This window comes from Melozone crissalis, unplaced genomic scaffold (genome assembly GCF_028551555.1).
Source record: "Melozone crissalis strain CALT ecotype California unplaced genomic scaffold, PUWL_Pcris_2 ptg000012l_1, whole genome shotgun sequence".
NCBI classification, from domain to species: domain Eukaryota; kingdom Metazoa; phylum Chordata; class Aves; order Passeriformes; family Passerellidae; genus Melozone; species Melozone crissalis.
Window position 1 is genome coordinate 1,918,003 of NW_026535790.1, and position 14,646 is coordinate 1,932,648.

The 14,646-nt window shown below is 50.6% G+C and overlaps 1 protein-coding gene across 3 annotated transcripts in view; it reads right to left on the reverse strand.

The window, feature by feature from the left end:
• CUNH16orf96 (chromosome unknown C16orf96 homolog) overlaps positions 1-14,646 on the reverse strand; it is an 85,275-nt gene that overhangs the window by 39,209 nt on the left and 31,420 nt on the right. For 2 of the 3 annotated variants that reach the window (XM_054270884.1, XM_054270885.1), the window contains one exon: positions 1,707-1,798. In XM_054270884.1, coding sequence (XP_054126859.1) covers positions 1,707-1,798 — 92 coding nt within the window. Of the gene's footprint in view, positions 1-1,706; positions 1,799-1,915; positions 2,158-14,646 lie in introns of those variants that run through there. The other variant, XM_054270886.1, reaches the window with a different exon arrangement.

Sequence of the window (14,646 nt, forward strand, 5' to 3'; positions counted from 1 at the left end):
TCAGTAGAAAAATCCACTCAGATCTTTTGGAAAAGGAGATTCCAGGACTCATCACCTTTTTCCTTTGGGTCACCTTGTCTTTACAAGGAAAGGCTGGCCCAGCAGCAGAAGTATTTCATCCCAGTGGGGCACACACCTGCCTGTTGGTATTGCTGCCCAGAATAGCTCCCAGTGCTGACAGAGCTCATCTATGTTAAATTAGCCCTTGGAAAACATCCCTGCTCGGAATCTCAGGCAAGATGGTCCCTTGACACAGGTCTGAGGAGCAAAAAGTGAAAGCCTTTTCCTGTCACAGCCTCCACACTGCTCAGTCCAGCATTAAAATGCACATTTGTGACCCTGCACCACCTAAAACCCATGGAAATCCATCTCCCTGACTGCCCTCCTGTCCCACTTCTCTCCTCAGCTGTTCCTGACGCTTGGAACTACCATTCAAAAAAGAAAAATAAACCAGTATTCAGCCCTGCCTGGAGAAGCTGTGGCTGCCCCTGGATCCCTGGCAGTGCCCAAGGCCAGGCTGAACAGGGCTTGGAGCAGCCTGGGACAGTGGAAAGTGTCCCTGCCCATAGCAGGGGGTGGCACTGGATGATCTTTAAGGTCCCTTCAACCCAAATCATTCCATGATTTTAGGAGCAGCTGCCTAACACCCAAGCTATCAGAAATCACAAATCCAAAATTATGTACTACAGACTATACCAAGCAAAAATACAAATATAAATAAATATATTTGCATGCAAATACAAAGTAGGTCAGGAGTCTCATTACCAGCAACAGTGTGATAAAAATCACAAAGAATCACAAAATATCCTGAGTGGAAAGGGGTCCACAAGGATCAGAGCCCAGCTCCTGGTCATGCAGAGGACAACTCCAAAAACATCCAGGCTACCATGACACAGGTGTCACAGCCCTGAAGACGCAAGTTTGGAAAAGAAAAAGCAGAGGGGAGTGATTCAGTGCCCACGTGGGACAGGGACCCAGCCATCCCTTTGCTCCCAAGGCTCCTGCAGCACCTCCTGCTCCAGGCTGGAAGGCACAGAGCAGGAATGGGTGAAGCCTTCCAAGCCGAGCCCAAAACCCCCAGGCACAGACAAGAGGTCTGTCCTTTCCAGCTGGGAACAGCAGGATCACTGCTGCAACGTGCCCCTGTGGTAAGGAATGCAGGAGGGAACCAAGGCATGGAGAATTTAACTAGAGGAAAATAACCCAAATCAGAGAAACAGCCTTCATCAAGCCCAAGAATAGAGAGAAAATGTAGATTTTTGTCCTCTGCTGTGCCTTTTACTGGGCAAACAGCACCAAATGTCAGCATCCCACTGCTCTGCTGTGCCTGTCAGGCAGGCTCCTGGCTGGTGCATCTCAAAGCCAAGCTCAGGTTTTAGAACCTCAGAAACTCCAGCAGGAAGACAAATGCAAGAGCAGCAGGACCCCTTCCAGTGTTACCAATGTTTCACCACAGAAAGGAGCTCCCTTTCCACCCAGAGCACCATGCTCTGCTCTTTCAGTATCATCAACACCAATTTTAACTTAAACAGCACCAAATGCTTGGTGCAGCTTCTCTGGGCCCATCACCCAGATTTGTGTTCACATGTTCAGCATCCCTGAGCCCTGTCACAGCACACTCCCCTCTCCCCAGGCACAGCCTCCATGCCCAAATCCCACTCCACGTGCAGCCAACACTTATGGGAACAAACAGAGCTCATACTTGCCTCAAACGTGACGAAATCATCAAACTCATCGGGGCAGGCCGGGGCTTCCTCCTCGGGGGTATATCCCATATCATACAGCTGGCTGTCAGGGTCTGCAGGGGGAAAAAACACACAGCTGCAATCACCCAGAGGGAAATCTGCACCCTCACACCCAGGGTGGGTTTGGGAGGTGTGACAGCGGTGGGACAGGAACTTCTGTGTGCACGGACCGGCGGCTCCAGCCCTCAGGAAGGGCCTGTGCTCCCAGGCATGCCACCTGCACAAGGCTGAGGGCAATGGCTGCTTCTCCCTGCCTCAGATCCTACACGGCCCTTGCTGCTCCAGTGGGGCCGGCTCCTGGCTTCATCCCTGCCCCTCCATTCCTTTCCCTATCTCCGTTCCCTGCATCCTCTCATTCCTCTCCCAGAAGGCTTTAATCCCGCTGTGGGCAGGGAATGCCTGGGATGTGTGTGTGTGTGACAGCCAAGTGCCATGGGAACGGCGGGGAAGGCAGGCGGCAGCTCCGCGGTGCGGCGCCTGCTCCTCCCGCGGCCGCCCGCAGCAAGAGCGACCGCACGAAACAGGAGATTTCAGCGAGAGAGCCTCCACATGAATTCTGCTTCTCCCGTGGCCACACGCAGCAGGAGCCTCCACACAAACACAGGAGATTTCAGCGAGAAAGCCTCCACACAAACACAGGAGCTTTGCAGTGAGAGAGCCTCCACACAAACACGGGAGATTTCAGAGAGAGAGCCTCCACATGAATTCTGCTCCTCCCGTGGCCACATGCATCAGGAGCGTCCACACAAACACAGGAGCTTTACAGCAAGAGAGCCTCCACACGAATTCTATTCCTCCTGTGGACACAGGCATCAGGAGCACAAAAATAGGAGCTTTGCAGTGAGAGAGCCTCCACGTGAATTCTGAGCCTCCACACAAATTCTGCTCCTCCTGTGGCCACACGCATCAGGAGCATCCACACAAAACCAGGAGCTTTGCAGTGAGAGAGCCTCCTTACAAAAATAGGAGCTTTGCAGCAAGAAAGCCTCCCCATGAATTCCTCCTCCCAGCCCACAGCCCCGTCTGCAGCATTGCTCCTGGCCAGGAGCTTTGCAGCCTCCACATGAATTCCTGTGAAGAGAGCCTCCACATGGATCCTGCTCCTCCCGTGGCCACATGCATCAGGAGCACAAAAATAGGAGCTTTGCAGTGAGAGAGCCTCCAGATGAATTCAGCTCTTCCCGTGGCCATATGCATCAGGAGCCTCCACACAAAACCTGGAGCTTTACAGCTAGAGAGCCTCCACATGAATTCTGCTCCTCCCGTGGCCACATGCATCAGGAGCTTCCACACAAAACCAGGAGCTTTGCAGCCTCCACATGAACTCCTGTGAAGACAGCCTCCACATGAATTCCGCGCCTCCTGTGGCCACACACATCAGGAGCACAAAACCAGGAGCTTTGCAGCAAGAAAGCCTCCACACGAATTCTGCTCCTCCCGTGGCCACATGCATAAGGAGCATCCACGCAAAACCAGGAGCTTCCACACAAAACCAGGAGCTTTGCAGCCTCCACATGAATTCCTGTGGAGAGAGCCTCCTCACAAAACCAGGAGTTTTGCAGAGAGAGAGCCTCCACACGAATTCTGCTCCTCCTGTGGCCACACACATCAGGAGCACAAAAACAGGAGCTTTGCAGTGAGAGAGCCTCCACATGAATTCTGAGCCTCCACACCAATTCTGCTCCTCCTGTGGCCACACGCACCAGGAGCCTCCACACAAAACCAGGAGCTTTGCAGCCTCCCCATGAATTCCCCCTCCCAGCCCACAGCCCCCTCCGCAGCGGCGCTCCCGGCCCTCGCAGCGAGGAAAGGAGCGAGAATTCCCCGTGCTCCCTCAGGCAGCAGCTAATGGCCGATCCGGCACACGGCCTAGATCCCGGGCGGGAGGCACCGGATCGGGAGCAGTGCTGCAGTCCCAAAATAAACAGCCCACACGCCTCGGAGCTGCCATGGCTGCCGAGGAAGTGGGCCCAGAGAGGAGGAGGAGGCACCTGGCCGTGCTCCCAGGGAATGCACAAGGATTTGGGAAGGGACAGGGGACACCTTTCTGTGCTCTTCAGAGCCCCTTCCTTGGCCCCTCAAAGGGACACATAGGTTGTCCTGCTGTGGCTGCCCCGATGGGACAGTGCCAGCCTCATCCAGAGGCACAGCCAGAGCTCCTGCTCTCGGCCCCTCTCCAGGTGTCAAGAAAGGCCATTTTTAATTAAGGAGTCACACTGTGGTCATTTCATACGTCTGGTAAAAGGTCAAGGGATTGGGGGTTGGTCAAGTCACTGGGGGTGCTCAGCCTGGAGAAGAGAAGGATCCAGGGACACCTTCCAGGGCCCAAAGGGCTCCAGGAGAGCTGGAGAGGGACTGGGGACAAGAGGCTGGTGTGACAGGACACAGGGAATTGCTTCCCACTGCCAGAGGGCAGGGATGGATGGGATATTGGGAAAGAATTGTTCCCTGTGAGGGTGGGCAGGCCCTGGCACAGGGTGTCCAGAGCAGCTGTGGCTGCCCCTGCATCCCTGGCAGTGCCCAAGGCCAGGCTGGACAGGGCTTGGAGCAGCCTGGGACAGTGGAAGGTGTCCCTGCCCATGGAATGAGATTTATTTTACAGTCTCATCCAACCCAAAGCATTCTGAGAATCTCTGATTAGGGCATGGGCCTGCAGCAACCCCTCCCAGCTAAACACCATCCCCAGGGCCTCTCAGGTAACCATTAAATGCACACACAGGTGGGCACCCAGGATTTACCAGAGCCACCAGGAGATACTGGGACCACCAGGAGATACTGCAGCCACCAACTTGAGGGGTTCCCTGGGGTGGAGAAGCTGAACATGTGGCACCAAGAAATGATCTCTCCCCTCACCAGGGCCTGACTCCCAGGCTGTGAATCCACTCCAGAATGACCCAAACTGCTTTTCCAGTGCCAGACCAAACAATGTGCCCCACAGGGTCAGGGCTGCAGCAGGGGAAAGGTGCTCTTGGTCACTCCAATATCCCACTGCTGTCCCACCATGGCAGCAGCAGTGGTGCTGCTCTGGGCTCTCTTCCAGCAAACTCAGAGCAGGGCCCTGGATACAGCTGGAAATGCTGATGCTGCCTGCACCCTGCTCAGGGCAAGGCCACTCCTGCTCTGACTGTTGGGGTAGCATGGGGGGATCTTGGACTTGATGACGTTGGAGGTCTTTTCCAACCTTAATGATTCTATAATCTGAAGATGGCATTGTCCCTCTCCCCAGATGTCCCTCTGCCCACCCATGAGCCTGAGCCTACAATCTGGAGGAGTTTTCCCATTAATCATCCCTGGTGCTATCCTGGGATTGGAGCCTGGTTGCTGACAGCAGGAAGGAGATGGGGACAGTGACCTGCTCACCTCAGTGGATGCCACCAAGAGAAGCCTTTGCCCACATCTGGGGGCAAAACCAAAACCAAACAGTGCTCCTGGAAGGCAGCTTGTGTCACACCACCCAGAGGGGACAGGCAGCCACCTCTCCTGCCCACCACAGGCAGTGGTCAGCTCCAGGCCATGTCCAGAGATCCTGCTGCACCCCACAGCAGTCCCTGGAACCACATCCCAAAGGCACAGGCTGCTCCCCTCTCCTTTTTCCCTCTTCATTTATCTTCCTCCCCCTCCAAGTAGACACACAAACACTTCCTACTCTTCTACAGACACATATAAAGATATTTATTCTCCTCGTTTCTTCCAGAGGGGCTTGAAAAGGGAGGCTTTGCAGGCAAGTGAAAGCTTCCTTTTGGAATCAGGGGTATGAAGCGTGGGCAGAGCACAGGCACAGGCAGCTCCTGCCATCCATCACCTGCCTCCTGCCCAGCTCCTGCCCAAACCAGGAGCTCTGGAGCCTTCCCAGCCCTTCAGGGAATGAACATGCTGGGCATGAACAGGATCCTTGTTGCTCCATCTGTGTGCAGAGAGCCCAGCCCAAAGAGGGGCTCTCTGTGTACCATGGGTTTATTTTCACAGCAAATTCCAGTGTAAAAATCTAGGAAAGGCCATCTGAGAGGTCACCTGCACCCTGGTGGTGGCATGGCCAGCACAAGCCATGCTTAGGAGCCAGCATTCCATGCTTCCACCTCCCCATGAGTCACAGAGAGCAAAGACAAACAGCACCACAAACAAAGGTTGATTTTCTGCTGGATTCATTCCCTCCCCCTCCAAAAAAAGCCATATGGTGCTTTGTGTATAGGGAGAGTTGCCATGGAGAGCCTGCAAGCCTGCCAGCACAACAGCCTGCACTAGGCTCACAAATTCCTGCCCAAAAGAGCCAAAAAACCCCAGGAGCCAAAAAAATCTGTGACCTTTGGTGTAGAGTGGCACTCCCCATGTGGAGAGCACTGTCCCCAGGTGCAGAGGGAGACACGTGGTGACAGCTGGAGGGGTTTGCTCCCCCACACCAGGAACAGAGCCGGGGGTGGCTGTGGGCCACCAGCAGCAGCACTCAATAGCCTCAATCTGTGGCACAGGCTGAACCCAGACCCTCACATTCCCTCTGCTCTTCACCCTGGGCATTAAAATCAAATCCCAGCTGACCCCTGCTCTGCTTCACATGCCCTTCTCCCTGCCCTCACACACAAAGCAGCCTTTCCTTGCTTACACCCATCCCCGATTTCTCTTTATCCTTCCTGATGTGGTCACAACACTTGGGGTCACCTCTGCCCTACTCTGCTCAAACCCATCTTGTGCCCAGGGCTGGGGGTGGCATCAGGGGCTGCCTTTTGTCCTCTGAATGTCCATGACCACCTTCTCCTGCGCTTCCAGCTCTATCCATCACTCCCACTGCCAGGCCAGTCACATCCATAAACATCCAAAAACCTGAAGGGTAAAATCAGGCTCTGAGAGACCTTCCAGGCAGCTTTACTGCTGAACTACCACAGAATCACGGAATCACTCAGGCTGGAAAAGCCCTCTCAGGTCATCAAGTCCAACTGCTCTCCCAGCACTGCCAAGGCCACCCTTAATCTATGTCCCCAAGTGCCACATCCACATGGCTTTTAAATCCCTCCAGGGATGGTGAATCCACCACTGCCCTGGCAGCTGTGCCAGTGCCTGACCACCCCTTCCATGAAGGAATATTCCCAATATCCAACCTAAACCTCCCCTGGCACAGCTTGGGGCTGTTTCCTCTTGTCCTGTCACTGGAAGCCACCATTGAAAAGCCATGTGGATGTGGCACTTGGGGACATGGGTTAGAGGTGGCCTTGGCAGTGCTGGGGGAATGGTTGGTCTCAGTGATCTCAGAGGGCTTTCCCAACCTGAATCGTTCCATTGGCTCTCAGTGGGGTGGGTGAGACCTCTTCTCATGTCTTGTTGAGCTTCAGAGCTCTCAGGTGTGCCAGAATCACCTGGGCTCTCCCAGGAACCTTCAGGGGTTATCTTTATCCAGCAGTTCTGGGATAAAGCTCCTGAAATAGATTCTAAAACCTGCTTCCAGAAGGCAGGATGGCAGTGGAAAGGCACCTTGAGTGAAGGGCAGTGGGTACAGCATGGGTCACACAGAGCCAGTTTTATCAGCTCCATATAGGAGTGACCTAGAAAAGAGCCTTTCAGGAGCATTTAAGTCATCTACCAACACACTGAACACACTGCTGCAAGCCACAGAGCCTCCAGCCCCGAGGGATTCCCACAGGATGGATTTTGTGAGCTCACAAACCTGCACTGATCAGTGTGGGAATAAGGCTTGGAACCTGCCTGAGTGGCACAGAACAAAACAGACCCCAAAAAGGAGCAGGATGAAGTTCTGGTTGGCTTAAGGGAGAACGAATTATATAAATCCAGCTCCCTTACTGGGAATGCTGCTGGAAAACAACAGACACACAGCCAAGGATTTAAGACTTGCAGGAATTCAGGAGGATCCTGCACAGGGCAAGCCACTATCCAGTGTTTCCAGAGGTAGCTCAGGGTCTCGTGCTCCAGCAGCTATGTGGAGTGATCCCTGTGGGATAAAGCCACACCAATCCCACCCACCCCCCTTTTCCTTCCCCAGAGTGGCCCAGGAGCACATTTATAACCTGATGCTCCCAGCAAAGAGCAGCTTTCTGCCCCATGCTTTCCTGTAGCTCAGCTTCCCCAGAGATGGGCCAAGGAGCAGCAGCACTTACTGCAAACTATCATTTCCCAAAAATGCCCCAGGGGAGGGAGCAAAGGCAGCCCAGGCTCCCAGGGAGGCAGTGGCACAATGAAGGTTGTTACACAAGCCTGGCTAAAGCTCTTCAGCAGCCCCTCATGTCCTGAGCATCACTTATTGTATTTGGGTTGCCCCCAGACAAAGGGAGGAGTGATGAATCTGACTCCATGTTCTCAGAAGGCTAATTTATCATTTTATGATACTATATTATATTAAAGAATACTATACTAAAGAACACAGAAAGGATACTTACAGAATGCTAAAAAGATAATAATGAAAACTCCTGACTCTCTCCAGAGTCCTCACACAGCTTGGCCCTGATTGACCAAAGAGTGAAAACAAATAGCAGAAACCAATAAAACAATCACCTGTGGGTAAACAATCTCCAAACACATTCCACAAAACACAGGAGAAACAAATGATATAATAATTTGTTTTCTTTTTTTCTCTGAGGCTTCTCAGCTTCCCAGGAGAAAAATCCTGGGCGAAGGAATTTTACAGAAAATGTGAATGTGACACAGGAGGCACAAATCCAGCTGCCCTCCCTTCATCCCACAGGCCTGGTGAGGATCTGCCCCAGAGATAGAGCAGGAGGCCACCCCTGGCACCTGGAAACTGTGCTGAGTTTAACACCTGGAATCTGTGCTGAGTTTAACACCTGGAATTTGTGCTGAGTTTAACAGCTAGAACTGGGTGCTGAGTTTAACACCTGGAATTCGTGCAGAGTTTAAAACACAGGGTCTCATTTTTGATTCCCAGCAATCTGAGTGGCCTTTGCAGAGTGTCCAGTCACCGAGCCCAGCTCAGATACCTGCAGCCTTGTGCAGGAACAAAGTCTCACTGCTGGAGGTGTGGAAAATGAGATGCTGGCTAGGGCCAGCAGTGGCTTAGAGGCACTTTCTGATGGAGAGACTGAGCCTCCAAAATAGCACTTGCTGCTGGTGAGGAGACCTCCAGCTCCTTCACTCCTTCTACTTCCAAATCTCCACACTTCTGCAAACTAAGCTGGATTTTTAGACAGAGATCACAGAATTATGAAAAGCTCCAAGATCATCGAGCCCAACCATTAACCCAGCACTACAAAACTCACCACTCCCATGGCCCTGCACTCCCTGCTCTGGGAACAGACTGAGGCAGGACCTCGAGAAGGAGCTCATGGAACCAGCAGAACATCCCAAGTCACCTCCCAGGAGCACATCGGTGCTGACACAACCTTGGGGACACCCAGGGCCACTCTCCTGTCCAGGGTTTGAGAACCCTGAAGCAAAAACCCCTTGAGATGCTCCACACTCAGGAGCTCACAGAAGACAATCTTATCTTTAGATATCTTATCTTTACCTTTATATATTTTCATTTTATAGTTTATATTTTAATATTAATCTATTTTATATTTTATATAGTCTTTGATATATTTTATCTTTTTATCTTTATATTTTATCTTTATATAAGATTGTCCCACAAGCAACATAAAATTAAAGAGAACCCTGACTCAGGAGCTTAAAAGGAGTAGAGGTTGTGACACCCCAAATAAAGCAGGTACAAACCAGGCAGTTCCACAGGCTGGGACTGACTGGACACTCCCATTCCATCCTGAAGGCTTCAGCCTTCCAGCTCAAAGCTCCCACATGGAGAAATGAGGATGAGAATTAAACCCAGTTCAATCCTCCCCAGCTCAGAGCTTCCAACCCCAAGCCCAGAAAATGCTCACAATGTTCTTACCTCCAAGCATGGCTGAATTTCATTTTCAGAGCAAGGCCTGAGCGGTCCAGGACCCACAAGGATCAAAGGGAACACTTTCAATACCTACAGCACTCCCATCAATGTGCGGGCATTAGTATTTATCAGTCAGGTCTCACTTGCCATTTCTGCCCTTCACTAGCCACACCAAAAACTGAATTAATGGCAAACCTCTCCACAGCTGTCACTGAGCCCTGGGAGGGGTTTGGATCAGAACCACCCAGGTGCCTCTGGAAAAGATGTGATGGGACAGGAGAGCTGTGAGCCTGGGCAGGCACTACAGACACCCCCTGCTCCAGCCTAGGCTCCAACCTCAACAACAGAGCTGCAAAATCACCAATGAAATTATTTATAAAGTTATTTATAAAGCCTCTGATCTCAGACTTGTCCTCTATGTCCTGATCAGAACCCAGCCTGGGTTTAGGGGAAATTGGGGACAGAAAATACATAAGAGGAGAGGCACTAAACTACACCTGCAGGAAGACTTCTCCCCAAGGTGGTGCTCCACAGTTCTGAGGAGCTCTTGGAAATGATGACTGTACTGCTCAAAAATGTCCTGTGTGTTACAGGGAGGGTTGAGCAGCCCCTGTGCCAGTTGGGAGTCCCAGTCCTCCAAAATCCCCTCAAAGCTATGCAGAGTGACAGGAAAATGCTCCTGAAGGCGCATGTTTGAATCCCCTTCCCTTTTTGTCCCCAGGATTGTCAGAAAATATCCCTAATCCAATACTGCCAGAAAATCTCATGGAAGCAGAGCCAAACCATGTGCCACCTGTCACTGAAGGACAGGGGAGATGAATTATTTAAAGTGTTTTTGCTCCAACTGGCTTCTGTATAGGAAACATCACCCAAAATAAAACAAAATAATGGAGGGGGGTCCTGTAAAATTGGGTTTTGATCATTTTTCCAGCCATTACCTGTGCGTGACCGCTCCCCTGCAGAGGAAAGAGCTCTGCAGGGAGGAATTGGACCTTTTCAGAGCACCAGGGCTCCATGAAGGCACAGAGGGGCTGAGAGGTGACAAACAGAATTGCTCAGCTTGGAGAAGACCTCCAAGATCATGGATTCCAAACATGGAAACAGGATCCAAACAAGCCATTGCCCACCCTCATCAGGGGTGGTTTTATTAGAAGCTGTCACATCATCTCTGCTGAGCTCTCTGGAATTATTAACTACATTAATAAAAATTCCTGTTGCTTCATTAGCAGAAGTCCTTCCTGTTCTAAAGAGGAATAAACTGCCCAGTGATTTACAGGAGCAGTTTGGACTGTAAGAGCTTGGAAAAGAGGATCACAAAGGAGAAAGATATTGAGGGACACAGGGACCAGGCCAGGAGGGGACACAGCCTGGCACAGGCAGAACAGGAGGGAGATTATGTGAGCTGTGCTCAGCCAGAACACCAGAGAATTGGGAAAATTGGTTTTCCCCAGTGTGTGGATGCCCACTGGAACCATCCCACCTGCTGCTCACCCACCGTGCTGCTTCCCATCAGCCCTGGTTTCCAGGAAATCCACATCACACACGGCCTCTCCTGTCCAAGGAACCGCTCTGGAGAAAAAAGCTTTTGCCACATCAGCCTGTCAGGGCATCACAAGTGTGAAAAATGCCTATTTTATGATTGGCTTTTTGCAAATATTAAAACGAATATTTTATGTTTTATATTAAAAACTAATGCTGCATTAATTTTCTTAAGTAGTATGTTAAATATAGTTTTAGGTTATAATATAATGTTAAAATAGAAACTTTGCCATGTAAGATTTTTTTTTAAAGACTCGAAGTGAGATAGCAGCCCCAGGACACCTAAATGTTTCAGAGAAAGAGAATTTATTGCTCTCTTATCAGAAGAAAGGAACTTCTTCCCACTTTGGTCAGCCCTGAAGATGCTGTTAAGATTCAGAAGAAGAAGTTGACACTGACTAGACAGAATCCTTTGTTTAAATGGAATTTATGCATCATGTATGAGGTGTATGAATATGCAACAGGCTGTTTCTTTTAAGGGTTAATCCTCTGTTAATGTGGGTCCTTTTTCAGGCTTATTTTGCCCAGAAAAGGTACCCGGACATCCATAACTCTTTGTTTTTATTGTCTCATATTATCCTAAATCCTAATTGTCCAAATTTTTATTACTCTGATTATATTACTACTTTTATAAACATTTTACTACTAATAAACTTTTAAAATTTTAAAAACAATGATTGGTGTTTTTCACAACGGGGGTGCCAGGTCACCCAGTGCAGTCCCAGCCCCCAGGCTGTGACAGAGCCGGGCAGGGAGGAGCAGAAGTGCTGGGTGAGTAATTATCCCTTCGTTAATAACTCTGGATGGACTGGATTCCTCAGGAGAAACAGCTGAGAGCTCTGCAGGGCTGCTTTCCTAACTCTAAGGTGGGGCAGGGATCTCCTGAGCCCTGTCCAGGTGCTCCTGCTCAGGAGGAAGGACACATTCCCCACTGACAATCCCTCCAGACCCACAAGGATTAAAGGGAACACTTTCAATACCCACAGCACTTCCATCAACGTGCAGGCATTAGTATTTGTCAGTCAGGTCTCACTTGGTGCCCCTGCTCAGGAGGAAGGACACATTCCCCACCTTCCTGGGCTGATCCAAGCACTGACAACCCCTCACGCTGGACTAACACCCAAACCTGAGACAGCAGAACAGGCAGGACAGAAACCACCTGTCACACCCACGTGGAGCCACCAGCCCAGCCCAGCCCAGCCCTGCCCTGCCCAGCCCTGTCCATCCAGCCCATCCCAGCTCAGCTAAGCCCAGCCCATCCCATCCTATCCCGTCCCATCCCAGCCCAGCCTCCTCCCACGCACTCCCCAAACCGCAGCCAAGCTCGGCTCCCAAAACCATTCCCACTCCAGATGTGGAGGAAAACAGCGGAGCCCAGAAAGGGAATCCTGCACTGGAGAAACACAGGCAGGAGATGGAAGGGGAGAAATGTTACTTAACAGAACCTGCCTCTCTTTTCTTTTTAGTCATCATCTCCAGAGAAGAGCGTGCTAATGTTATAGATACATATAATAATACTGGCTTTTTGCAAATATTAAAATGGATTTGATATTTGTAATGTCTAAGTAACTTTGTTATAAAGATATAGTTTGTATTTCTGTTGTAAATTAAGCTTAGTGAAATAGCTGATAGAAGTGTGCTTGTGTTAAAATGCCTGTTTGGGTGGGATAACACCCACTGAACACAGGATGAGGACACCTGTACAGATCTGCCAACCATCAGCACTCACTGTCTGAATAGAGTGTGGACCAAGACCCAAAAACTGGAGGGGATAAAAAAGATCTAAAACCACAGCCAAGGAATACCCATGCTCTAAAAAGGTGGAACCAAGGAGGAGATGTGCTAAACAGTTCCTGGAACGTGTAAACAGGTTTGGGGAAAAGTTTACTATGCATAAGGGTCTATGAATATGCAAAGAGCTGATGTAATTAAAATGTATTTTAATTAAAAGGGGTATTCCCAAAAATAACAGGGTGCTCTTAGCTGAATGCCATAATAACCTTTGCTACATAGTCTTGGTCTCCTATTGTCCTTCATTAAACTTTTTACATTTTCACAGGAGAGTGAATGTGTTTTTCACACTAAGAACTACTTCAAAGCTCCAATAAAGCACTGCTCCCTATTTTCATCTTCCTGGGAAAGCAGGTAGTCCCTGCAGTGGGTTTTATCCTCCTTTCCTAGAAAAAATTGCTTTCTTTTGGGCATCAGATTTGTCTTTATCAGGTTGGGTTATGGTCTGTAGGCCAAAAGGCCACCACAGGTTTCCTTCACTTCAGGATACATGGAAGTCTCTCCACTCTGGAATTAGCTTTGATTTCCAGGGGATCTGGCTACACAGCAATGCTTTTCCCTGCCAAGGAATGCTGAACCAACAGTGATTCTTTGGGGATTTGATCCCAGCTTTAACCCCAGCTTAGAACCAGAACTCCCTTGGACTCAGGGTGTATTTCAGACCTGTTACACTCCATGACAGTGACCTGACACAGCCAGATTTCTCAGGCATATGCTCCAAAGCAGGAATTCATGAAAGGGAAGAGATTCCTAAAGAGGGAATTCTCAGAGGGGCAGAGATTCTTAAGTTGGAAGATGTGGCTGGGGGTGTGTATTCTATTTAATCTGTCAGAGCTGGGGCAGTTCTCTGCTGTCCATGGGCAGTTTTTTCTTTCTCTCTCCCACAGCCAACCCTCCCTCCAGGAGATCTCTGCTGTCCATGGCCACTGAGTGTCCCTGCAGGGCTGATCCAATTCCAGCATCCCACGGGGAGATGCTCTGCCCAGGGCAGGAGCCAAGCATTCCTACCTGGATCCAATCTGGGCCTGGCACAGCACAGCAGCCTCTGCCCCCTGCATTGCCAGAGGAGCAGCTTTCTGCTGCCCTGCATGGCCAGAGGGAGCCCAGGCCCATCTGCAGCAGCCCTGGAGCTGCAGAGGAAAACTCCCCCCTTGTGCAGGATCCCTGCTGCAGCAGAGCCACAGCTGGCACTGCAGGAGGGCTGAGCCCCCCTGGCATGGGGCTGGGACACCGCCCTGACCAAGAGAGTGTCAGGTCCTGTTCTGACTCTGGCAGTGTTGTTTTGTATCACTGCATCTTTATTTTATTTTTATTTTCTTCTCTAATAAAGAGCTGTTATTCCTACTCCCATATCTTTGCCTGAGAGCCCCTTAATTTCAAAATTACAATAATTCAGAGGGAGGGAGGGGGTTTACCTTTTCTATTTCAAGGAAGGCTCCTGCCTTCCTCAGCAGACACCTGGCTTTTCAAACCAAGACCTTCCCATGCCAATCTCCCATTCCTGGCCCCCAGAGCCTCCACAGCATTTTCCAGCAGCGTGTTTGAGCCGTTCCTTGCTGCTCTCATCCCAGAACTGCCTACAGACACAGCTCTCCCAACACTTGTGCTCCTCTCCCAAAAGTAGGTCAATGCAGTATGTCATGTGCCAGGCTGCTTTGGGGAAGCACAGCTCCCTCTGAGCCATGGAGCACCCAGCAGCCTCCCCCCGTCACCCTTCACCCAGCTGCCACA